Source organism: Coloeus monedula (genome assembly GCF_965178545.1).
Source record: "Coloeus monedula genome assembly, chromosome: 2".
Classification (NCBI taxonomy): Eukaryota; Metazoa; Chordata; class Aves; order Passeriformes; family Corvidae; genus Coloeus; species Coloeus monedula.
The window spans coordinates 36,746,445-36,772,987 of NC_138782.1; the positions used below are offsets into that span (position 1 = coordinate 36,746,445).

The 26,543-nt window shown below is 37.5% G+C and overlaps 1 protein-coding gene across 1 annotated transcript in view; it reads right to left on the reverse strand.

Annotated features, from left to right (window-relative positions):
• SMYD3 (SET and MYND domain containing 3) overlaps positions 1 to 26,543 on the reverse strand; it is a gene marked incomplete at both ends in the record, with an annotated part of 395,652 nt that overhangs the window by 35,701 nt on the left and 333,408 nt on the right. The window contains 2 exons of the mRNA XM_082277060.1: positions 10,642 to 10,816; positions 14,083 to 14,170. Of these exons, the coding sequence (XP_082133186.1) occupies positions 10,642 to 10,816; positions 14,083 to 14,170 (263 nt within the window). The remainder of the gene's footprint in view (positions 1 to 10,641; positions 10,817 to 14,082; positions 14,171 to 26,543) is intronic.

Consider the following 26,543-nt stretch of genomic DNA (forward strand, 5'->3'; position numbering starts at 1 on the left):
GAAAAACTGTAAGTAAATTTTTTCCTCATTCAACCTGGTAAATATTTATCCAGTTCTGACCTTTGAAGTAGATTTTATAGAAGAAAACTTAGTAATTCACTCTCTAGGCAGACTGATCCCCCATTATGTACATCACACCATTATCATCAACAATGAATCTGAGAATCATAAAAGTTGGAAAAGACTTCTAAGATCATTGAGTCCAACTGTTAACTCAGCACTATGGTGCTGTCCAATAAACCATATCTACAAGTGCCACACCCATACACCTTTTGAATACTTCCAGGGATGGTGATTCCATTACTTCCCTGGGCAGCCTATTCCAATGCCTGACCACCCTTTCAGTCAAGAAATTTTTCCCAATATCCAGTCTAAACCTCCCCTGGTTCACCTTGTGGCCAGTTCCTCTTATCCTGCCGCTTGTTACCTGGGAGAAGAGACTGACCCCCAGTGAAGTGCTTTTCAAAAGAGACTGACCCCCACTGAACTGTATGTTGCTGAGTGCCACAGTGAAATTGGGATCCACAAGACATGACTGATTTCCATTGAGATGTGTCCTTTTAATTTATGAAAAACTGTTGTCACTCTTCTCTTGTTTATCTTAGAAGGGTCTGAGTGCAACTGCTGTGGGGTTTTTTTTAGGGTCACTGGATGCAGTCAATGCTCTCCCCTGGTGTTTTTCAAATGCAAAGATCAAGAACAGTGACAGTCCTCACCACTGCAAACAAGATGGGAGAAGTCCTGTGCCCCTGCAATATCTGGAGTTGCTTGTTCTTTGACGGACGCAGTTTAACACATCATAGATTAACCACTGTAGCTTTCTGTTCTCCTCAAGGTATCAGAAGTCAGGAGTACTTCCTGAGGACTGTGCTGCTCTCAGAGCAAGACAGGGGGTTGAAAGCATGGGGTACTTATTAAAATTAACAATTTTAGTTGAAGTCAATATACTTTTGTGTCACTGATTAATGTTGATCCTCTGTCACATGGAAAAGACCTGTCACCCACACTTCCCACCCCCTCCAATTCTGTTTTTTTCTCTACTGGCACAAGAAACCCAACACAATTTGATAGCATCTCTTGATAAACGTCCAGCATTGGTGGAGCTCATTCGAACTGCAAAGCAAGACAATACACAGATGAACTAAATCCAGACAGGTAGCAACAGATAAAGATTGAGTATGCATTCAGGATGTTATCTTACTGTAAGCATGTAAGCCTGTTTTTCATCTCAAAATTCTGAGATGTTGAATTGGTAGAGATAATATTGCCCAACTTGGTGAGGCATTTTGAAATCCCTTGAAAAATAAAAGACCTTATGCTGGTGTGGTATGGAGACAAATATCCAAGATAACTTATCTTTAGCTATTGTTATGAGAGCAAGCAACTAATTAGTAGGGCATTCCCCTGGTAATAAGTTACTCTGTGATTTTTTGGTAAGAATTGAGAAGTCGTGTTGTATTTCATAGGACACAATGTCTGTGTTTCAGAACATCTCAAACTACAACATGCAGCAATTTCCCATTCTTCTTAAGCAAGGTTGATAGTCGTATTTATATAAACATTTTCACAACATATAATTTGTGCCACTGTCTAAAGTGAAGTACTTCACAAAATGCTTTGGTAAATCTTGCAAATTCTCCTTATGTTGAGAAAATTAATCTCCTAAATATTTTTCCTTTTTATGACTGTATATACTGAGACTTTTGTTTTGTAGCAATGTAGGATCTAATTCCACTTTTCAAAGTCTGCCAAGCACACTATTGCATGAAAATATTTTCCTTTCTCTTTCTCTTTTCTATTTCGCCAACAGTGATTCAAGCAGAAAGACCTGGTTCAGGATGCTTCTACTTGTTGGCTGTCACTTTTGCCAGTTTTCAGAAGGCTTCTGAAAGGCTGGCCAGTCTTAAAAGTATAATAAATCCTTGGTGTGCATCACTCAGTGTACCTGAATTAACATGGAAATGAATTCATGATGTGGCTATAATGAAAACACTTTCATTCCAGAACTTTATCTTCACTTCTGGCAGCCCATGAACCATATCCTCTAAGAGCACACTGCATAGCTAGAGAATGCTGATTTTCCTCTTAGGAGAGTGTTTGCAACTGTGGCAGCATCCATTTTTCTTGCACTCTCCCTTTTTTATCTTTTGTGATGATGAGGAGGAGTTAAAAGAAAGGCTTTTTTGCCCTAATTTTAATATTTCTAGGCTTCTTGTAACTGTTCTTTGGTTGCCTATATCCTATACCCATACTGTTCCTTTACTGGACATGTGTGCATTGCATTCCTCAAAGATGACTTTATTTTGGTTGCAAAATACATAATTTTTATTATTAATCAGTGGACACGCACTATTTTCTGAGGGTGGTTTTTTCCTCTTTGATTTATTTATCTTGCTCTCACTTTCATCAGTTTTCATAGCCCTTTGGGCAGCCTCTTGCTGTTTCTGTGAACGTTTTTCCTTAGCAGCACTACAGCCTGCCTTTTTTTAGCCTTACAGCATTTGTAATCAGTTACCATCTTTGTTCTGCTCTCTACCCAAAATCATTTGCTTTTTGTTTCTTCCTTCCTACTTTCATCTTCAAAGTCACATCACTAAAGCTGATTCAGGCTTCTGTGTCTTGCCTGATGATAAAATGACAAACCAAACCTGAGAAAAGAGGTTCCAGTATACTCAGGGGAACAGAAGAAGAGAGGAGAAGCACTGAATCACCTCCTTAACAATGGAACTGGTTTACCTGAAGGCTGAAAAACATCTCAGGGTTAGATACCAATAGACAGTAGTTGGGATTCTGGCTTAAAGCAGATAGAATTTCTAATAGAAAACCAGAGTGGAAAGAAAGGAAGCAGTATCTTTTGTGGCAGCGAAGGGAATACATGCAGGAAGGTTTTACAGTTGACCAGAAGGTCAACACAACATCAACTCTTTCACTTGAAATTGCATAATCCAATATTAGATGTTGTCCAGATAAGTAAGAAAAAGATTAGGCATTGACTAAATTACTGAAGGCCAGAAGCTGTTGTATTTATGAGGTAGCACAACTAGGGTTTGCATAGCAGTCAGTATTCTCAGCATTTCCTTGTGGCACAATTCTACTGTGAATTATATCAAGCACAGTGCTATCCTAATGTGGCTGTGTTGTTTCTCATACCAGGATTAGATAATATAGAATAAATTTTGATACCTCCAATGTTCCTTGTATAGAAAGACTGGATTTTCTGGTTTTATATGGTTAAGGAAAACTGATTAACAAACCTTGACCAGGTCAAGTGAAATATCATTCACAGAGATTCGATATGGTGGACAGGAGTACGCATGAACCTGTTAACCAAGGTAAGGTTATGCACAAGCTTAGTAACACAGCACCCGAAAATAGGATATTCCTGGTTTTCAGGTATATCCAAGTAAAGCATTCCGAATTACACCATCCACTACATTTTAGCCCTTTTACTCAATAACTGGCAAATTCAAGTGCTGGTGAGCTTGTAGTCTACCATCACATCAGTAAATATGTGGTCTCTAGGATTTTCTCACTGCAGTAACTTACATTTTCCTCTCATCTCCATGCTCTTCTTTTTCTCTGCCTTTTCCTGTAAATATCAGCCTGTGAAATTTCAGCTTTACTCAGCATCACCTATTTTTCTACAGAACCTCTGCGATCTTCATTCTTTGGATTCTGTGCTGGATGGATCACCTCACTAGGAACTTAGTAATTCATTGGCATGGTTCTTGTTTGACAATACCTCCTTTGATTTTCAGGCTCTGCACACTCCTGTTCAAAGCACCATCTTTCAATCACTCACTCTCCCTGGCCATTTGCATTGATTCATCCTTTAAACAAACTACATTCTGAAATTTCTTTGCTCTCCTTATCCACTGCTCCTTTCCTGTTCTCTTCCTCATGATTATGGTTTTCCTTTCCAGTAACTTTTCTGATTTTTCAGTAGAAAAAAAATACTGCCTCTTCATCTTCTTCAGCCTTTAACATCTCTTAGACTGGTTTCTAGCTTAAATACCACAATTTTACTTTTTCACCACTGTTTGCATCTCTATCATGAGAAACTCTTAATTGATCTCCTCCTTGGAAGTACTGCCAAGTCTCCTCTCTCTGCTTCCTCAAGTCAAACTGACAATTTATTCAAACAAAGAAATAGGTATTTTCTGACTAAAATCAGACTCTTCCCAATTCTCCCCTCAGAGAATGCATTGTTGCTTATAGCTTTTCTGCACCTATTTCCTTCATGCCCCCTCTTTTTTCTCTTTCATCAGAGATAAAATTGTAATTTATCTGTCTTTTTTAATGATTCTGCTCCCCTTTTTTCCCTTTCACCATGATTTCTGCCACTAAAATAGCTTTTGCAAAGCAATGTTCAGTTTCTGTCAAAGGAATCCAAAACTCCATAGATATTTCACATGTCTCTATTTTTTAACAGGTAATTACTCACTTGAAATCACTTCCCAACCCCATTTATGTTTAGGTTCTAACCAAACCCTTGTTTAGAATCTGTATGCCATCAATTCTTCCACCCTTTTCTTCTCAGCAAAATTCATACAGACACTGTGAATTCCCCAAAACTGTTCTCAAAACCATTCCAACTGAGTAACTGTGTCGCATTTTTTTCACAGCACGCAAGTCTTTGTAATGTCTGCTCGTGCATATACTCGCTTATATTTTTTCATGTGTGTCCTTTAATTAGTGTGTAATAGCAGGCAGACTAATGAAAAGAGCTCAGGTAAGGGCTGCATAAGTCCTTACTTTGTAAATTCCAAGCATGAACGTACAAAAAAAGAAGAAAGGATGCCCTGATTACAAGACAAGGATACCAACTATTACTGCTTAAGTAAAAAAGAAAAACAAACAAACCAAGAACATCAGAACCAAACTGAGTCTTTTGGTTCTGGTAGGCAGATGACTAGGACTGAAATCCTTAATTGAGATAAAGCATGAACCCCTGAATGGTCTAACATCTTAATCCAAAAGAGATCCCACTGTGAAAAAAAAAAAAAAGAAAAAAGAAAAAGATTCACTGCAGATGAAGTTATCATTGCAAAGAACACAGATCTTTCAAGAATCATCTAAAACCACCTGGAAATGCTATGTGAGAGACTGAGAAATCAACACTTGTTGTGTCAGAGAAAAATGCTGCTCTGGGAAACACAGTGATTTAGTTCACTAACATCACTAGAAGATCACTATCTGTAAAATTCAAATTGAAATAGCTCTTGGCATAAGCGTAAGGTGAAACTAGAAACTGAACCTGAAACTAGAAGCTCAAACTGAAGATAGTAAGCACCAGAATACAAATACAGAGCTACTGCACATACACTGACAAAAAAAAAATCTTGCAGCAATGAAGCTATTTAAGAAAATTTAGCCTATTTAAGAAATGTGGTATACACTGAAGGAGGTACTGCAAATTAACACTGCTGTTGCTGAACTTCTACTCATGTGTGATAGAGTATATTGGACAAGCCAGTAACATCAAAATTATACCCACAAAACAGCTGGCATGACTGGAGAGAATAGTAAGAATTTCTACCCATACACAATACATGAAAATGAAGACAGAAGGTGGAGCACTTATGAGAGTGTGAGTTTATGGAAGTCATTGAGGATTATGCAGGTCAGTATCACTTTTTGGGACAACTCATGGATGTGATGGAAAGATACAAGAAAAACAACTAGGAAAGAACCAAAGAATTGAAGGTGATGCTGCTATGCAGACGTATGCAGCAAGCAACCAGCAAAAGAGAAAATCCATTTCCTACATGGGAAAGGGATTGATCAGTTCATGGATAACTTAGGCACCAGACTTCAGATGTAAAACCTTTCATTTTTTCGGAAAAAGCTGTTGAGATTGGAGGGGAGGAAGTAGGGAGGAATGGAAGACAGAAGTGGACTGCTGAAGTGTTTTAATGGATTCCTAAACATACCAGCCCAGTGACAAACATTCTCCCTGCGTATCGACAAAACAGGTACACTGAAGCCAAAAACGGTGCAAATATTGCTACAAACATCTGTCTTTTGGAAGAATTACCTATAATTAACCAGAGACAATATGCTTTCATATTTATACCGGGTTTTCCTCTTCTTGTGACACATTTTTCTCTAAACATTAAATGCCACGGGCATTTCCTAAAACCCCAGCAAAGTGAATAAGGAAGATTTAATTCCTTCTGTTCTTTGTTTCATTCTTTCTTTGAATTGCTTTCTCCACCTTGACATTTTTCTCTCCCTCTCGGGTGATCCCAGAGGTAAGATTTATGTTTACAACTGATGGTTTATGATTAAGACATTGAACTTTGGTCACTGAATTAGTACTGTCTGTAGGTTCAGAAATCTGCCAGCCACGCACGAATCCCCAAGGGACCCCCCATAACCAGGGTGACGACTAGCGACGAATGCAGGCTGTAACCCTTAAGCAGTAGCATCCCCCAGTGGCCCTAGTTATCACTGCAGTGCACTTTTGGGGATATTTTTAGGCTCTCTAACTATCAATGTAAATGTAAATTCAATTCAAGTCCCTCAGAACTAGCCAGTACTCAGAAGTCTGTTGAGCTCAGTAGAGAACCATATATATTTGATGAAACAATTTATTTCCAGTCACTGAATATATCACATGTGTATTGCAAAACACATAGTTGTAAAAGCAGGATGATTTTTTTTTTTTTTTATCACGTTCAAAAAGGGGGAAAAGTCAGACCAAAAGAAAGTCAAACTCTTTATTGGAAAGCCTTCTTGAAGAAGACAAAATAAGTTTAGGGTTTGTTCCAAGAATATTGTGTTCTATAGCTATTTTTGGCTTTTTTACAAGGTCAGGACTCAAGAAAAGGATACTATAGCAACCATCAATTTTTAATCTGCCTTTTGATTGAAGTTCACATACTTAGAAAATACAGACCATCGTGTATATTGACTTAGAATTCTAAATCAAAAATTCCTGCCTCGTATTTCATTAACCCAATCAAAATTCAACCATGTTCTCATAAAAAAAACCAAGAACATACCAGCCACTGTTCTTAAACCCAGCCCTTTGCAAAACAATCCAAAATTGCACTCACTGGGACTGCTTTCCCTATGTCCTAAATGAACTCAGTCACTGGCAAAAGGTGAAGTAATGGAGTACTGCAAAACATCACTGGAAGGGATAGAGAATAGGAGGAGGCAGAAGGGCAGACAAATGATGCACAGATAACACAAATATGGGGTGCTTGCACCTACCCAGCTCCCTCCCACTCCAGAAGCACAGCAGTCACATTGCACCAGCCCTGTATTTGTGCTGACTCAGTGGAGAGGGGATGGAGGGGGAAGGATGTGCAAGGCTGCTGGGTGAAGAGCCAGAGCAGCACTTCTGCAAAACACTTCTGTATGGGATGAAAAAAAGGAATTTTCTCTTGTTAATATTGGAACCCTCCAGTTACTTCTAATGCTGCAGCACGGGAAATGAAGGGTTGTTAATTAAAACAACCCATCTGAAAATCAGTGGGATTTCTACACTAGCTTGAAATTCAGCAGGGGATTATGAGCAGTGCAGAGCAGAAATCGATGAACGTTTTTGTTGTCTCTGTATCAGAATCTCACCAGACCTGACATCACATGACCCCAAAGAGGTGACATGGTGTTATCCAGCAGGTCAGTCCAGCAGGCCTGTGGTGTCACATAGTTCTTTTCCTCCTCTCACCCTCGTCACAATAGCTGAGGACATCTAGCAGAGTTTTATAACAGATGCATCCTTCCACCTTCTGGCAGCAGTGTAAAGCACTGAATACTTGAGACAAGGGGAAAAAATACCCCAAACCTAATCCCCAGAACATATGTGCCTTGTCAGTAATTTAAGGGCTAAATGCTGGGTCCTTCCTTTGAGGTAACCAAAGGGAAATCTGTCTTTCTCAGTATCTCTGAATCTGATCCTTCATGAGCAGCAGTCAGCCCAGTGTGTGAATGTGCTGAGACATGACAAACCCATGTAACACCTCTTGCTGATACTCTGTTATTCTGTGGTTAAGGCTCATGAGGGTTTTGAAAGGAAGTTTATTTTTGCAAGCTGCTGAGTGCTGACTATGACGTGGGGCAGCTTTCACTTAGGCAAATGTCTTAAGTTTTGTTAAGGCTCTTGGACAGACAGGCTATTACTGTGGCATTTACAAGGAAAGCCGTGTAGATACGCTTGGCTTAGGCTATTCAGTGAAAATACATGTCGAAGGTTTTAACAAAAAATGGATGGCTATGGTTCAGCACAAAAGGAGAAGGCAGCTTTTCGTCTTGGCAGACACTCCCTTTCTTTTTGCTAAAACCATTTCAGAGGTTCTGACCAACGCTCCTTATAGGTTACTATCGCTACCTACAACACAGGGGCTAATACTCAGCATGACAAATCAGTTCTATGTAGTTCAGACATCTATCTCTGCCACTTACATGAAGTGGATGATTCTGAAAAAGACAGCAACCATCATAATGAAAACATACATTATGATACAATGTGTTACACAGCACTGAAAATTAATCTTGCTGCTAAAGAAATGAAAAATGCACAATAAACACATTACCCGAAATTAAAACCGGTTCTGACCAAATCTCCAGAGCCTTTAAAGTTGTAACAATGATTTCCTATTTATATGGACTGCACGAATTCTCAGGTGATTCCCTGTGGAGATCTGTATGAATACTTTCTCCAGAGCTGAGGAAAGGAAAATAGGTAGCTATAATGGAACTGCAGGAGCAGCCAAGCAGTAGATTGATTCAACAGGAGAAATTCAATGTATCCCAAAGGATTTCCTAGGATTTTCTCTCCTGCTGCTTAGGGCACAATTTGGTGTAATGAGAAACTGAAGATTCTGTTTCAGGTGTGTCAAAGCTTGTAGTGATGACTTGAAGGTATAAAGAAAAAGAAAAAACTGAAAATCTCTCTTAAATAATGCTTTTGGGTGAGGAGAGAATAAGGACAAGCTCAACAAGGTGCAAAAAAAGTCAAATATCTCATGTAAATAATTATTACCTTAAGAGATACTAACTGGATGCACAGTCGAATCCTTTCCTTCATCTCCAAACTGCTGCATTAAACAGCTTGAAAACTATGGTACACTTCAGCAAGCAAAACAGAGAAAGCTTTATTAAATTATCTGGTAAAATTGCACTTGGTCTCACTGTAATCTCTGCTCTCAGAAATGTCTGCAGAAAAAAATGCTCCATTTTCAGTTGTGAAGAACTGAATTAACAAGTTATAAAAAAACCAAGCCAACCCAAAACAAGTGAGGCTTGGGTTTTTTACTTAATAAGGGAATATTTAAACAGGCAGACTACTCTGTTCATCTGAAGTGTGCCACAAGGTAGAACACTGGCAGAAAGCATGTACTGCTGCAGTACTACACAAGCCCTGTTTAAAAGGTTAAGTGGGACATGCACAACATGAATTTCACCCTGAAGAAATGTGAAAATTTGTAGGCACTCATGTCCTCCTCTATGAAAAGGAATAGTCATTATGAACACAGAGCTACTCCTCAGTTGTGATGTACCATAGCCTATGCAGGTTTTATCAACAATCACTTTTTAGTGAAAGCTCTGAAACACTATGTTCTTCAAGTGAAGCCCTGAGTTTTATTCAGAAACAGGCTACCATGTGGAATTTCCTCAGGTGAAATGCTGAATGCTGATGGCATCTCCATTTGATTAGGGAAAATATGTAACATCTGGAATGTTCATATTCACAGCAGAGCATATTGTTCAGCTCTAGCACACCCCTCACACTTCTCAACATCACATGTTGCACTGAAACATCACATGGTGCACCAAGAGAAGAAATAGATGCTCTAAGAAATACCTCACCAAGAATGAATATTCATGTGTGAATGGCATTACCTCTGGACACTCAGCACAGGCTTACACTTAGTTACAAACAATGGAACTATTCAGAACCCAAAGATGTGAGTCTTAAAGCTTTTAGAGAAGTAGAAGCACCTGCCCTTTCTCTACTGGATGACCAAAGTTGCATTACAGCCCCAGGTTCCAATCAATTTCAAGCCTTACCACATGATGTATGATCTCCTAGACTATCCTTCCGTATCAACAAATGACCATCAGACTCAGAAACTCTCCCAGCACATAGCACAGGAGAAAGTACTGACCAGGTGAGAAGAGAAGCAACTACTTCACCACCTTGACTTCTTCCTAAAATAAGGACCAGGAGCTTTTTAATTTCCAGTTGAAATTGCATTTTGCAAGATTTTTTTATTCTTTCTGTAAATTCTATGTATAGAGTATATGGAGAATATACATTATTTCAACCAGCTACCTGTCCCTCACTTTCACCCTATCTCAGCATAAAACACTGATACCCTCATGTCAATGGAGCCTGAAAGTCGGCTTCTGACCAGCGATGTGGCTGCATCTGAACATGTGAAAAAGCAAGGAGATAATAACCAGCTTTTATTATTATAGCTCCTGTTATCCTTTTATTTGCTTTCAGCCTGACTGTGAAAGCAGAATGAGAGTTCTGCCTCATTCATTAACCTATAAATCAATGCAAGATATACACAAGAAATAAAAACAGTAAGAAGCATCAAGATGAAGCGCAGTCTTTGCTTTTAATGAGACAGCCAGCTCTCCCCCATCTTTGGAAGCAGCTGAACCAATTACACCCCTTACCTGTATGGTTCCAGAGTCCTGCTGCCATAATACAATGCTTCTTCCCAAGATTCAAGGTTAATACAGGCATCCATGGCACAGTCAAGCATTTTCAGCTGATAGATATTTGTATCTGGTAGATGACCCTCATTGCTGCTCAAAAGATTCTGGCATCTTGCCAGAACATGCTTCCATTCTGTTATTGGCCTTTGTTAAAGAAATATATTTAATCAAACAAAAATACAACTTCTAAATGCTATTTAGCAAGGAGCAAGAGCTACAAAGCATTAAAATAGAAAAGTTGCCATCATTCCAGACTCTGCTACAATTCTTGAAAATACTTAAATAGAGAAGTGGTAGTTTAGGTAACTGTGCTTCATTTATATGTAGCAAAACAATTTCTAAATAAGGCAGTATTTTAGCAATAAATGGTAAAAGAAAGAGGACAAATTACAAGGATATTTTAATACATAACAGAAATTCATATAACTTTTATTTAAGTACTAAAACATTATTTACTTAAGATACTACAGTTCTTAAAGCCAGGGGCAAGAGTCCATGGAAATGTGTCTTTTAAAAAAGCCCCAGCACTAAAAAAGGATATAATGACTCATTCTTTTAAGTTGCTCAAAATTTTGTTTAGAATTCTCATGAAATTAGAACCTTTTCTTAAAATTAATTCATTTTCTTTCTCCTTGAAACAGTCATAAAGAGCACTGTGATTTTTTTTCATGTACAGCTGCATGTTTCATGCATGAGAAAGAAAAGCATCATAGTTTTGATGTCTAACTGTAATTCAGGACTAATGATCTTGGCAGTAAAGGAGATTTTCACCTTCAATGCTACAAGAAGATTTTTTTTGTGAGTTTGGAATGGAGGAAAGATAACCTTGCTTTCACTTTTTTTAGATATTACTTAGCACACATCACTTTTCTCATTACATTCTACACTGATTTGACTTCTCTGTGGACCAGATTCTTCCCTCTCTGACCACACCTAATCTGAACCCCAATATTTGCATTTTTCAAATGAGTATTACCACCTGTGATTGTACCCCTGGGAGTCCCAGAATGCAAGCAGTCTAAACACCAAAAAGATACCACTCACATAAGTAAGAAAAAATGAAATAAAGAAAAAATTAGACTTAGAGAAGTAATAACATTGATTGTATTATAGCCCTTTCCACACAATCAGCTCAAGGAAGCCCAGCAGTTAGTTATCTTCATTAATTACTCCAAGTACTATTCACACTAATCCAGCAATGAATTTAAAGTGTACAATGACAAACCTGTGATGAAGTAATTAGTCCATCTTGAACATGGGAATATTTACATACTTAAATTTAAGAATGTGACTGCCGTGGGCCAGGATTTATAGCATGGCTGTTACAAGGCTAAACTAATTATTTGTGAATTGCTCTCATGCCCTTGGATTGAAAGAGCCATATAAGGGAAGGAATGTGTTATTATAAAATTGCACCTTAACCTTTATATCTTTGGCAAACATCCATGTATTCTTTACAACTGATTAAGGACAGAAAAACAGAAGAATGAGGAATGTTATTTCCACTTGATACAATTTTTGTAGAAAGTACAAACCACTGACTTTCTTGAAAGACTACCATTTTAGCTGATGCACAGTATGTCTGCTTTTACTTCTCATTATTCTGCTTTGTTCACTCACTATCATCTAATAGCAGATGTGCTATAAAACAAAACCTGTTTGGACCAAATTTGCAGGTATATAAAACTGCAAACTAGAAAACCTGCCATCAGCTGCAGAAGTACCAAAGAGCTGCCTGTCCTGCATCTGCCCAGGAGTAGAGGAGGTCTGCCTCAAGCAGATCTAACAGTGGATTTAGCACTACAACACTGCATCAGTTACAATCAGTAGGTCAGACTGTGAGAGTCGCCAACTTTCTCTACTGTAGAAACTGTTGGTTTAATTTAAAAAAAAAAAAAATTATATATGCAGGAACTAATAACTGTGTGCCTCAGTCTGCCAGGAAGGTTTTCTACTCATTATTGGCAAGTGGAAAAAAGTCAAGTTCCCTCTTCAAGTACTGCACTCACCACCACATGTCAGTTAGCTCTGGTATTGTGGCGCAGTAAATGTGGAAGTAAAGATGACACATTTCAAATAGCCCATGACTGAGAACAGAAGCTGAACAGAAAACAAGAATAGATTTTTCCAACCAGTCCTGATGTATTATATTACCATGCATTTGATTAATTTTTAATTATCAGTTAAATCAGTAATCTTAATTAAAGACACTTGCAAAATATATTAATGCAATTTTCCCTGCAATTAAATACAGGAGCATTAAATAGGAACAGTATTCTGACTGCATAGTTTCAGTATAAGAACTATTGCAACTTCAGGTTGCATATCTATAATTTAACATGCAGGTTGAATCATGAGCCCTGAAGATCTATTTCAGTACTGTCTGTTTCAATCCAGTGACTACAGAGGAACTTAAAACAGACTAGAAACTATGTGAAATTAAAGCAAGGTGAGATGAGTGTTTCCCCTTTGTTAAAAAATTAATCTCTCTGGACTAGAAAGAAACAAACTCAGTGTAATGGGTTGGGTTTTTTGTTACTGTGTAAATTGTGATCACTTGTTTCCAGCCTGGAATATAATTATGCAAACTTGTTTTTCATGCTGCCGAAAAGGCGTACTGGAAGATTAAATTCTTTCCAGCTTGAGAGAAAACCCATGTTTCTCAAAAAGGCAAGGCATCTTGCCACAATGGGCCAAATTCCCAGTCAGGGAAATTCCACCAAACAGACCAAGATAAGAAAGAGCTCAACAAACCCATACTATTCTAGTAAAAATCTCCACCTCTCTTCTGTTCATCTTTTCTTGGTTGCTGCTGTTCACTAATTTCTTTAATTGGACTGAATATCTACATGACAGCCATTAGACTCCAGTTCTGTTTATTAGTGCAAGATAATTTCATTCAATTTGCTTAATTACCAATTATTATTATATATTATTAAATCTTATTTTAATGATGCTATAATGTCTGCTGTGAATCTGACTGTGATTATTTCCTTGTTACTGTCATTGATGTGCAAAGAATGAGAACCTGTAAATGTTCACACTGAGAGTAACAGAACAAAGAATTTAACAACATTCCAGACTAAGCTTTCTTTCATTTAGAAGTGGATTTATATGAAATGGTGGGCTGTGATAGCACAAATATAAAGAAGAGCCAAAATATCCCTTTACGCACTTGGTAGTTACTATTCCTGCCATGAAGCAGTTCCATTCCAAGTAATCAGAGACTCTATTATTAATACAATTAAGAATACTACACATTTTAAACATTGAATGAATTAAAAAACATTACAATAAAAAGAATGTAAATGTAAGGAAACCAATCTCAAGAGAAACTGTGTACTAAGGGGCTCTTTTCACAACTGAATGACAGACTGTAGCCTGTCACTGAAAGGATACCTTCTTTTGATTTTGGATATCTCACTTCATTTACAGCATCTTTGACTGCTTTCCAGGCATGGTCTTCACCGGCCAATTTCTCAGCATCCTGGTTAATGGAAACAAATGCATTTAATGAGAAAAACAGTAAAATGAGAATATGAAGTAATGATGAAAAATAGAGTAAAAGGATTTCACTGTTAAAACCTACTTGTGGAGACTGTATTGCTATTTTTTGTAAACACAAAAAAAACCCATTTCACCTGGAATTCACACTCACTCTGTCTTCATAAGTAAATGAGATGATATAAAGAAAAATGAATGCAAAGTCGGAAACATTAAACACTCAAATCAGATATTAAGTTTGCAACAAGGACTATGATCAAACAGAAAAAAAGAAATAATAGCATGTGATTTTTACTATCAAAATGCATTGAGGAGATCAAATTCTTTCAGAGACTTGCTCCCTAAGACTTCTCTTAAGCACACTGTAGGAAGGATTTAGCAAATAATTTTGATTAACTACATGGTGATTATAGAGACAAACAGTGGGAGTCTACACTCATCCATTACAGTTATAAACGTCAGGTTAGAGGAGAAGTCTACAACTCAGAAAAAAGCTGAACTTTCATTTTATAACTCCTTACTATTTCTTCGCTATTCCATCAGATTCTACAAACAGCTACATTTTCCCATCACTTTGTCATAAAGAAAGCAAAAAATGATTAATGGCAACAGCAGTAAAGAGAAAGTTTCCTATTTCAACTCTCTAGCAGTGACTAACTGAACCTTAGGCAAACCACTTGGAACAAATTTATTAAAGCATCTACAGACACAGTTAAGCATCTTGAGGGATTTCCAAAAGCATCTAGTTCTTCAATTTCCATTGCTGTAGCACTTAAATACCTTTAAAAATCTGGCCTGTATTACACTGCAGTTCATTACCTCTCTCCCCTTATAAAAGGCTCTACTACTTTGCAGAAGAGGTTTTTTAAGTGCAAAGTCTAGCAGGAGTGTTGTAAATACAGTTCTAAAAAGATCAGCCTTCAGCAGGGGTAGAGGCCTGCAGAGGAACAGAGAAAGTATGTTAAAATCTAACCAAGCACTTTGTAACCAACAGGTGCTCACCAGGAATCACAGAAGTACCTCCACTGAAAAGCCCATAATCTGTAAATGCCTAGAATTGCACCATTTTCTTATTCCACTGCAGCACATTTGCCATAAATTCAGAAATATTTACAGTAAGAATCAGCACTCAGTTTCACATTTAATTTGCAGTTTTGTCTTTCCATCTGCTTCATGAAGCAGCAGACCTCTGTGGATTCCTGGGATGATTAAATCAAGGTTGTTCTCAGCTGCCCTACCCCTCTGTAGGGCCTTACAAGGAGGGAGGCCTGACCCCACTGCATTTTGAACATGAACTTCCCTTACAATCAGTTCTCTGATCAAAATGATCACCTGGAAATAATTTTGTGCAGAGATGAATTTGCCACCAAAAGGCACAAGGTGAATGTTAGGACAAACCTGCTCATATCACAGAAATTTTATCAGCACACTGAACCTGCCCAGCCCTCTTCCAGCTTTGCAGTAGATAGATACTGAATGTCTTAGTGCCAACGTAACCTCTACTGATTTTTATGGGACTACATCTACTCCTGAACACAGCCGGTTAACCTACAACAATCTCTCTAAAATGCCAAGTGCTGCTCATTGACTGACCTAAAAAATAAATCCAGCCTATAAGATATTAATAATGATGTGAAATTTTCCATTTAAGGAGCTACCAAACCAGAAAAATTGTTTTAAGTTATCTTTTCTCACTGGCCCAAGTATCATTCAGAGTGTTTCTCTAACATGCTGTAAGCCTAGCAACCAAAACCTCAAAAACATGGGAATTGAGAGAGATTTACAAGTGAAAGAAGGAAAACAACTAAGCAGCAAGGCCAAAGACTGATGCATCATTAGGGCTCAATTTGCACACAGCAAGACTGATGGATGAATGACTAAAGTGTTCACTCTGATGGGATTAATCTTTCGATGTCTAGTGAAGCTTTTTGATTTGCTTACTGTTGTCTTCTAGCGTTTCATTAACAACACAAAGCAGGGCAAGGTTGGGGTTTCCAGCCTTCACACTAGTGCACAGGGTTAAGTCAACGCTGGCTTCAGATCCAGGTAGAGAATGGAGAGTGTCTGTTGGACCAATAATCTCCCAGCCCTCTCTGGGTTCATGGTCTTTATCCCTTTTGTATGAGAGTTTAGGATGGAGGGAGCTGGGCAGGATGCCTGGCTCTGGGAAGCATTTAAGTCACAGGTTTCAATGAGATGTTTTCTGTGTTCCCAAGATGAGGAATTTTAGGGATTGGCTGATGCAAGAACAAGCAAAGACATGGCTAGCTTGGCATTTTACACTTCTACTGTTCTTCATCAGATTTCCACACATGAAAGAAGTTGTGTCCTTTACTAAACGCTCTAGTTCAAGGCATGGAAGCTGCTTCCAAACAGGCAGCCAAGCAGGGGCTGCAAAATAATCAGGAGAGGTTGCCACTGGGAACACTGCCTTCTAGCCTAATAACCGTTTTCCAAGTAAGCTGTTTCTCTCCTTTGGAAAACACCTTGAAAGTCATGGCCAAGTGGTACTATTAAGCCAGCTAAAAATACAAAGCCACCTGGGAGTTGGAATTATGAAAATAATTGACATGATTAAAAGTTACACTGAATGGTTCAATTCAATCTAAGAGCATGGCAGCAATCTAACAGCTACAGGAGATACAGCTTCCCACTGTAACAGGAGTAACACCCTTTCAAAGCATCTTTTTTCAGAACATGTTCCCAGTCAAACCTCCAGGTGTGCAGCGCTGCCAGCAATAGACAGGCCTTTTTCATTTATAGAAAAGAACACCAGCTGAAGAAAAAGAAGAGGCTTTGGGAAAAAAAGGAAAAGCTAGCAACTTCTGCCTAATTATTTTTCTTATTTCTAACACTGACATTAACACAAGAGTTTGCTTCTCAGAACAACAAAATATTTTTGTCTTGGTCCAAAAAATAATCAGACCAGATAATCTAGTCACAAGAAGGCATGACAACTTTATGATGGTTGAAACTGGCATGCTTTACAATTCAGCTTTTGCACATAGAGGTGTGCTGCAGAAAACAGAGTAGAAGTGTTGAAGGCTCTTGGGGAAAGCAGAAAAGACAGAAAAGACACCTGCACCACACACTTTTCTATGACAAGAACACAACTTTGCAATACTCTTAAGACAGGTACAAGCCATTGGAGGCAGAAGTGTCACTAGATGTGCTAGCTGAACTGACAATCTAGGGAACAAGGAAAGACAAAATTGATCGCATGACTTATTTTGAGCAATTATTCCAGATGGGAGAGGGTTCTAGTACCTGCTTTCTCCCTATTCCAAGCATGTGCAGGGAGAAATTGTTCATTAAAAATGAGTTGAGATGCAATAACATTTCAATTCCAATTCTCTTTCCTTCCAATACTATGGCAGGTGCTGCTATAACACTCTTGATAAAACAGACCTGGAGATTCATCATTTTTACACTGGAGCTTTCTGAAAATCTCTGTGGACTACCTATCCCTTGGACTACTTATCCCTGACTGATCAGATCTGTGCTTCTAATCCTCTAGATGAAAATTTCCAGTAATATTCAGTTCTTCTAAAACAAGCTATGAGCTAAACTTGTCACACCTGAAACCTCTCAGCTTCACATCATCTTGAATTTGGTTAGAGCACATAAAGCATGAAGGCCCACCGAAGCAATTTAGACAAAATTCTACCCTTGAAATCTATTTGCCTCTTCAAAGTGTGCAAATGCAAAATATTCTGTAAAGCAAAATTTTCCTGCTATAAAGAATTACCTTTCTTTCCCTAAATTTCACTATTTTGAAATTTTGCTCTCTAAAGGATTCAGTAACAAGATTAATTTTTAAAAATACTTTCTTGAACATCATCATTTCTATAGCTTCTAGATCAGAACATTAGTTTGGCTTTTTTTCTTTCCGAATACTTTCGGCTTTTATGTCCAGTGATTCTTCAGACTTTTAAATTTGTAGATGCTCATTACAACCTATGTTTCAGGAGAAACATGGAGAGCCAACATGATGAGCTGTGCCCAGTGCATCCTGTAAATGTTCATAAAAATCATTTGTCAAACACAATATAGCACTAAATGTCAATATTTGCTTTAAATATTACAGTCACAGTTTTGGTTCTATTTCGGTGACACTTGTAAAAATTAAGTTATAACCACTCATAACAAAGCATTAACAAAAGAGAGAGAGATAAGAAAACTGGAGGGTATCTGATGAGGACTGTAATTTGTTTGAAGATTGGTCAAATATAAAATGATCTGCAGTTCTGGCTTTAAGTGATAGGAAGTTTTATTGTAAAAGCATAATCTCCTGAAACAATACAGACATTGGACACCACAGAAATAAGCATTTGAAAATAATCACCTGTTCCATTCTCTAGTATCTCTTTCTAAGAATTCATTCTTTCCCTATCTCTTCTGCTATTTGAGTGTCCTGAACACATTCCATCCTTAATGGAACTCTCCTTAGAAAGGAGTGTAATCTTCAAAGTACAGAAGAATGCTTCTCCTTCCTTCCTGTTCCTTCACACCACGCCTCTTCCCCTGGTTAGTCTTCTGTTTTTTATACTTCCTGTTCTTTGTCATCCCAGTATTTAAAATCCTGACATCTAAAAGATTCCCACATGGACAGCATGTCCTCTGAGAGAAGCTATTTCTCTTACCAAAGCAAGCACATGCTAACCAGTAAACACCATTGCCCTCTCCCCAAAAGTCTCCCACAGCCCCAACACTGCTCATCTGTTATGCACTGTACCTCCAAGACTCTCCTGAACATTGGAAAGATTGATTAAGGACTAGTTCTCCTTTCATGTTTACCTTGCAGTATAGAAATAAGACATGGATTTTCTGTTCTCTCTACAAAACTCATCTTTCTCCTTCTCAGAGATGGAGGTAGAGAAACAAGACCAACACTGTCCACAGAGAGGAAACCATGAAGCCCTCCTCACTTCCCTCCAGAGAAGGGAGAAGCGGTGACTGGAAACTGCAAATGGCGAATAACCCCTATACTTTTTTCTCCTTCCCAGCACTCCTCCTATTTGAAGTATATCCAAGGGCATCTTCATTATATGCCTATTTTCAGTATTCAGGTATCCAGTCCCACAAAGGCAGAAATAAGCAAAGCTTTGTAGGAGGTATTGGACTTCTGGCCTACCCTGAGACAGGTGAAAAATAAGGACTAAAGTTTTCCCTGACCAGTATCTTCTCTTCTAAATACACAAATGGATTAAAAGAGTGCAATGTAACCACCAGCACATGTCAGTTTTTCAAAGGGTAAAAACCTATAAACCATAGTTCAAACAGAAATTAGGGGTCTAATATGAAATATTATTGGGTATGATATTTTTGAAAGACAGGAAAATCACAATAATAACAACACTTTCTTTTGAACACAAAATTTATTACATCATAATAATAATCCTGTGTGATAGCAGCAGATAAATCTGTTCTCTCTTTTGTGGAAGCTTTAACTTTTAAGCTTTCTGAACTGTATTATTTTAACATTTTAAAAGCTGTACCTAAACATTTCATAGAAATTACTATCCATTGCTTATGATTTTCTTAATTTTTAAAAATTTCTAAAAATTTAAGCAACTACAGATGTGCATCTGAACAGAACAGAGGAGCTCAGACACATTTAAATTAGGGCATGACATTTTAGAACAGATCTCTGATACGCTGTGCTCTGAAAGCATAAATAATGATTTTCTATTTCTGATTCTATTTGAAAGTGGAGGAACTACCGAATGTATGTTTCCAGTAAACTCAGTAACCCATTGTTTTATGCCGGACAGCACAGAAAAGCATTAAATGAGTAAAGACATTGCAGATCTTCTGAAGTTTCCCTTTCAGAAAGGTGAAGAAAAGTGTCAGTGAGAAAATGTGATATGCAAGCTGTGATATTGCAGCTATACTAAATTTCTGACAGGAGTGCTTCAGAGCAAAGAGGGCACGAGTGCCTGCCAGGCAATCACAGGTGCAGGCAGCTACAGAGGCAGCAAAAGAAAGCACACTTGAGTGCTTTCCCAAAATATCTGAGGTCATCTTCTATGAAACATTTTCTGGATAAAGTTTAAACTCAGAATCAAAGAATTTTCATCTCTTATTGTGAAGGCTGTGGTTTACAGAAGCCTACAGCTTCAGCTGAAGATTCACTCACCTTCAGTCTTGTCAATGTATTTCATTAAGAACTACAAGAATGTGAAATTATCAGTGCACACAGCCCTGTCATGGTTCAAGATTTACATGTGATTTCTGAAGTCTTAAAAGCTCCCTTGCCCTGCTCCATGAAAAATAATGCCAGGTCCACAAATGCCAGTTTAGCTATCCTTTGCAACCCACATAAGGTTGTCCTCTCCAGAAAGCTTGTGTTTTCTGTTACACAGCTCTGAACAGGGTGGATGGGCCACATGCCAATTCCAAAGGTAGTCTATTTGCAGACAAAAACAACTCTGTGTTCCCTGTAAGGCTTTTGCGAGGGGTTGAACTTTAAGTTCTGAACAAATTGAATTTGTACTTTTTATTTTTGAATTCTCAAGCAAAATAAGTCACATTGGAGCTGGATGCCATATTGAATCTGTGCAGTACATTGCTCAGTATTAGGCAGGCAGCATTCCCTCCCACAATCAATACCAGCTCTTCATGGATTACTGACTCCAGTGTCTGGAAGTGCATAAGAACTGCACAGGCTAGTAACACTCTAAATCATATAGATATTGGAAAATTTAGGAGTTCTTCTCACCATTCATGTTTAAGTGCTCTATTTAGGCATTGAAATCAAGATGAAGGTTTCCCTAGACCCTGCATACAAGTAGTGCTAAAAGACTAGCACCTTCACAGGGCAGTATGAATAACCTTTGCTTAACATTATCCAACTTAGTTACAACATTACTGTATTTACTCAGAAATTTAAAAGTGACATCAAAACCAGCTGGGGCAGATTTATTAAACTTAGATGCTTTTAATAAAGAGAAAATTAAGATCAGCAAGTCTATTTTAAGAAGTCAGTTTAATTTAATAACATTAAATGGAACTAAGATAAATCCATCTGAGATTTAATTAAGACAAACTATAAGGTAAGAGGAGCAAACAGACAAACAATTCTTAATCTCTACAGCTACAAGTCTGATATCTGTCAGGTTGATAATTCTGCACAGCAGAAAATAGTAATTGCATTTTTGTCAGTCATACTCCATTCTTCTTCACTGTAATCCCATTTCAGCTATTAATTTCTGTGATTTTTTAGACACATTTTTAAACAGCCTTTTCAAAGATCTCTGTACTTTGTATGATACACAGGCAATCTCATAAATGTTTTTTATAGTGAAGAAAATTGACATCATTCTTTCTACTGACTCCCCTGTTATATGGATTCAAGGGTCACACTAGCCTTCTTTGCCAGAGGAGAACACAATGTTTTCCATTGCTGTTCAGACACCCATGCTGAGATTTATTTGATCAAATGTAGATATTTGGGCCACCCGTCTATATGACAAAAATACACCCTCAGGATGCAATTTGTATTACCCTAAAGCAGGTGAATAACAGTCAAAGTGTGTTCATTCTTCTCCATTTTATCCATAAAGAAAGTCTAGAGCAACTAGCTCAGATGATGACATTTATCCTGTAGCTGTCTGAGATTTGGTGAAATAAATCGTAGCTATAGATCCCCCTTTCAGATGTAGAGCATGTGCTCCACCCTTGCAGTGGCGGTGCATTATATTTCAATAGGTCTAATTTACCTGATTCCAGTTACTCTGTATTATTTACCCTCTCTCATAAATGTTTATTATTCTCTCAGTCTTTCTCATCCATTAATTTTCCTGGCAATGCTTCTGCAACTACTTCCACTCCATTCACGAAAATGCTGTATACTGTAAAAACAGGGTTATTACGGACACACTTTGGAATGATTTGGTAAGCATTATATATAACTGATTATTATGGTGACTTAATATTTAAGTGTGTTGTCAGAACAATCTTTAGAGTGTATACTTACTTAGAGTGTGCATATATAAAAATTCCTGTAGTAAGAGAAATACACCAAAAAAAGCTCAAAGTTTTCATTAGTCTCGAACATCAGAGCCCTATGGCACTTCTTTAATACCAATAATGCTCACAAACCTACTGTTGTTATTAGAGCTTTTCTGTTTTACATCCATTCTTTGTGATAAAAATCTCAACAAATAATATTACAGACAGGATTTTCTCTCTGAAAAAGCAGTATAAAAGGATGCTAGGCTACTTTGCAAGAAAGCAAGATAGTATCTAAAGACAGATCTGTCAAAATAGAATCAATACACAGGGCTAAGCAAGTAAACTACATCATAGCATCTTGCTACCTGGAGACTCCTCAAATGAGAGGCACATGTATTTAATGCATTCTGAAGTCGTTTCAGTTAAGTGTTGGTCATTCTGGTTGCTGACCAAAAAATTTCCCATATTTATTTTTAAACTAGGTCCCTTGCATACTACTAGTCTTTTTGGAGTCATAATTGCACACATAATTGTCACACACAGCTCAGGCCCCTGGGGATGACTGACACTTTGCAGGCCCAAGATCTCAATGCCTACTCCCAGTCAGGATGATGGGAGTTGTATGAGCAACAGGACAGAGCTTTGTGTCTGTAACAGCACTGCCTTTATAAACCTCCCTGTGTCAGGAGCTTAGGGCTGACTGCACAATTCCTATCCAAGCTGCATAGGTTACAGGCGGAAATAAAAATTGATTGGACAGTGGGAAGAGCAATAAATAAAAGTTCACTATTTATCAAGTCATAAAAGCCAGAAGTGAGGAAAAACAAAGAAAATTACTTACAGTTTAGTATGAATGAAATAGAGCCTTGTGCCAGATCACCCAAAAATTCCTGTCACGTTTTTAATGCCATTGTAATTTCCATCATCAGTACAAAAATAAACCCGGTGTGTAGTTCATTTACCTGAGCAAGGATACTGATAGCCTAATCCCTAGCAACAGTGAAACTGGTATTTCACAGGCTGTCTTAGACATTATACATTTGTTAAGGCAATCTCTAGGTCTCTCTTACCACACAAACTGACAGCTATAAGGCAAATCTTCTTTATTCCTTAATTCTGCAACCTGTGGAGATACAGAGTGCCACTGAGTGCATTTAGTGGCTCAGAAGAGATCTGTAGGTCCAAAATCCTCAGAATTTTCAGTTATTCACAATGTATAATCCCATCCACATTCATCAGTTCATTGAAAAATGTATTTAAGTTCAAAAGTATATATAAATCCCATTAAAGTTAATATCTATGCAAATGACTAAATACTTCACTAAGTGTAGTTACTTGTGTATTGAAGTTCAATTTATGCTTCAGTGATTTGAAGAACTTGCGCCCATTGAATTATAGGCTCTCACTGAAGACATACTGACATTAATTTAGATACTATTTTTGAACACTAATTATCAGAACAATTTAATATCTTAATGCATGATATATCTCATGATAAAATTGTAGCTATAGTAATTCTGTTTTTTTAATGTGTACTGCAACGTAAAAAAATAGTATCTACTTCAGCATACACTTTCTGAATGAATGGGTGTGAAATACAGGAAGTTGATTGTTTAGAAAAGAACAGGCAACATGATTAAGATCATACATAATTGATCAACCTACTCTACACCTTAAAATATTTGCTGGATCTTAAAAGTTAAAGTGGCAATTCCTAGAGCACTGATAAAAACTGGTTGCCTAACTCACTAGTATGTTTCTTGAATATTTAGCATCAATACTCAAATCCACACTCTTGAGTCTCCAACGTTTTTAAAGTCATGAATAAAAGAGGTTGAATTCATTTTTTACAACTGCAGCTCCTTAAGAGAGTACAATACCTGGAGTTTCCTCTTTTAGAATTTTGCTAACACATTTGACTGCCAACTAGATGAATATTAGTTTAATATAATCAAAGAACAGGTTTGCATATACTTTAAAAGGTGCTGTATAGTATTTTAGTAATTTCAAGAACTTCTTTGGAGAATTACTATTGACTATCTCCTAACTAACATGAATTTAAACCAGTAAAGGTTCTTCCAGGGTCTAAGGGAAGCAGCTAGAAACACTCCATAAGGCAAATGAGTGCTTGAAACAGTTTCCAATACCTTTCTAGTACTCTGTTGTTCTGATTCAATAATACAAACATTTTAGTCATTTTCAGAAAAAATAGGAAAGAGAGTGAAAAGGACATTCTCTAAAATGTCATAATGTCATGGAAACTATTAAAAGACCCTTGACTATTTCTCAGGGCTTTTATTTACTGTTTGGATTGCTACCATGCAGCTGGTGTCTGTTGGCTGCCAGTGCTAGAAGTCCTTACATGCCTCAGCACTCAATGGTGATGGGCCAAGGTGACTCAAAGCAAGGAGAGGTAGCCTACATCACGAAACGAGTACAGAAAATTAGACATCTTGGAATTACCTCAAAGCCACTGTTTACGGAATCTGAGCCAACAACATAATATGGTGATGCATAATCTACACTGGATTTCCAATTTTCCAAACCAGTTCACAGTACCAGTAAACTATTTGTCTATGTTCTGATAAGTACTCTCCTTTAAGTACTTCATTATTGCTTGAAAACAGACAAACTGTTCTAAAATATTTTTCCCAGTCAGAAGAATGAGTGCTGCCCTTCCAAAAAGCTACCTCAACCTTTTATTTTAACATTTCTTTTGCAGGTCAGGGGAGAAACTGTTCACTTCATAGGGACCTCCCACCTTCATTAACCAAATACAGTGTAGTAGCAACAGAACTTCACAGTATCTTTATCCACTACACAAAATGCCTATAGATTCAAAGTACTGTATTATTAGACAGTAGCTGGAATCACACCTAAAGCTCTCCAAGCTCAGAAGTATTTCTTTTGTGCCTGGGAATGATGCAAGCTTAACGTAAAGTTATACACTAGAAATACTTCGAGAGCAAAAATTTTGTTGTCTAGATATTGTCAAAGGAAGTGCAGGAGCTTTAGTTTATATCCAACACTAAGACAAAGATTCATACCATAATCAATATGATGCAGCAACATATTTTTCTTAACAATGGTGTTCAGAAAAATCTTGGGCAGAATTGTGATATGCTGTTTGACTACCGTCCCCAATTCAAATCACTGCTTAAGGTATAATCAACAGCTTTCATACAGTTCACTGAGCAATCCCATGGAAAGCAGCAGGACATCCTGCAGTGGGTCAAAAAAGTTACACAATCCTCTGCTGTAATTCTTGCAGCTAGAATACATACAGCCTTTTAAAGCCTGCTGTCTTTTACACACAAAAAAGTTTCTCTCTATGTCTTAGAATAGAGCTCAGAAATACAAAATTTATAACTACAGCTTTAGTTATTGCATTGTTGTGAGATTAATTAAATTAATGGCAAGAACCTGATATGGCACATTGCTTATCATAGCAATATTTCAAGCCAAAGCATTTAGTCTGCAGTTTTACACTCTCAAACCCTTACAGGCTTCCTTGTTATTCAAATGAGCTCATTCTTGCTTTAATACACCTCAGAGGATATTAGTTAAGGACTGGAACTGATTTAGGCACTGAAGAGAGTGATTCTGTCTTTCTCCACCTACAGTGTTTCCTACAAATTCAGCCAGGATCTTAAACTTTGAGTTATTACACTGTCAAAAAGCAATTAGAATGAAGTCATGATACCTGATGCCACAGGGTCCTAAATCAGTCACTCAATCTCTGAAAAATAAAATTTGGCTTGCAAAAAGTGTCTAAAAGTTTAGAGGTAGCTGGCAGGAAAGCCATCTCTTAATTTAAATAAGCCTAGAGTGAAAGATGCACTTCCACAATGTGATATGGGAAATAGCAAATGTGAGTCTTTCTAGTAAGTTTCATACTAAGATATACTAAAGAATAACTCATCTTTTAATGTTTAATCTTTAATTATCTTAATTATATTAATTATCTTAAATAATCTTTAATCTTTAAATGTTACTTATATAATGGGCATTTCAGTACCTAGTTTATGGAGGGAGATATGAAATAGGGCTTCACATTACTTAACAAAGGTCACAAAACAAATAACAGCAAAAGAAAACAACCACCACCATGGTTGTGGAACATACTGTTCATGAAATAGGAAAATCTTTAAAATTGTCCTAGCAGGTTCCATGCATGCACCTATGCACATACATATGCATACAGTATTGCTTTTCCCACTCAGACCTGTGTTTGTCCACTGTAGGTACATGTCCACTTCACCACAAAAAGCAATCACAGTGAAGTGCTTCACAGAATACTCTTTTCGTCTGAGAGAGGCTATGGGAATGGTTTAGTTCATGGATTTGATGATGGGCAGATTATCAGATTAAAATCAGGACTACTAGATTAAACTTTTCCC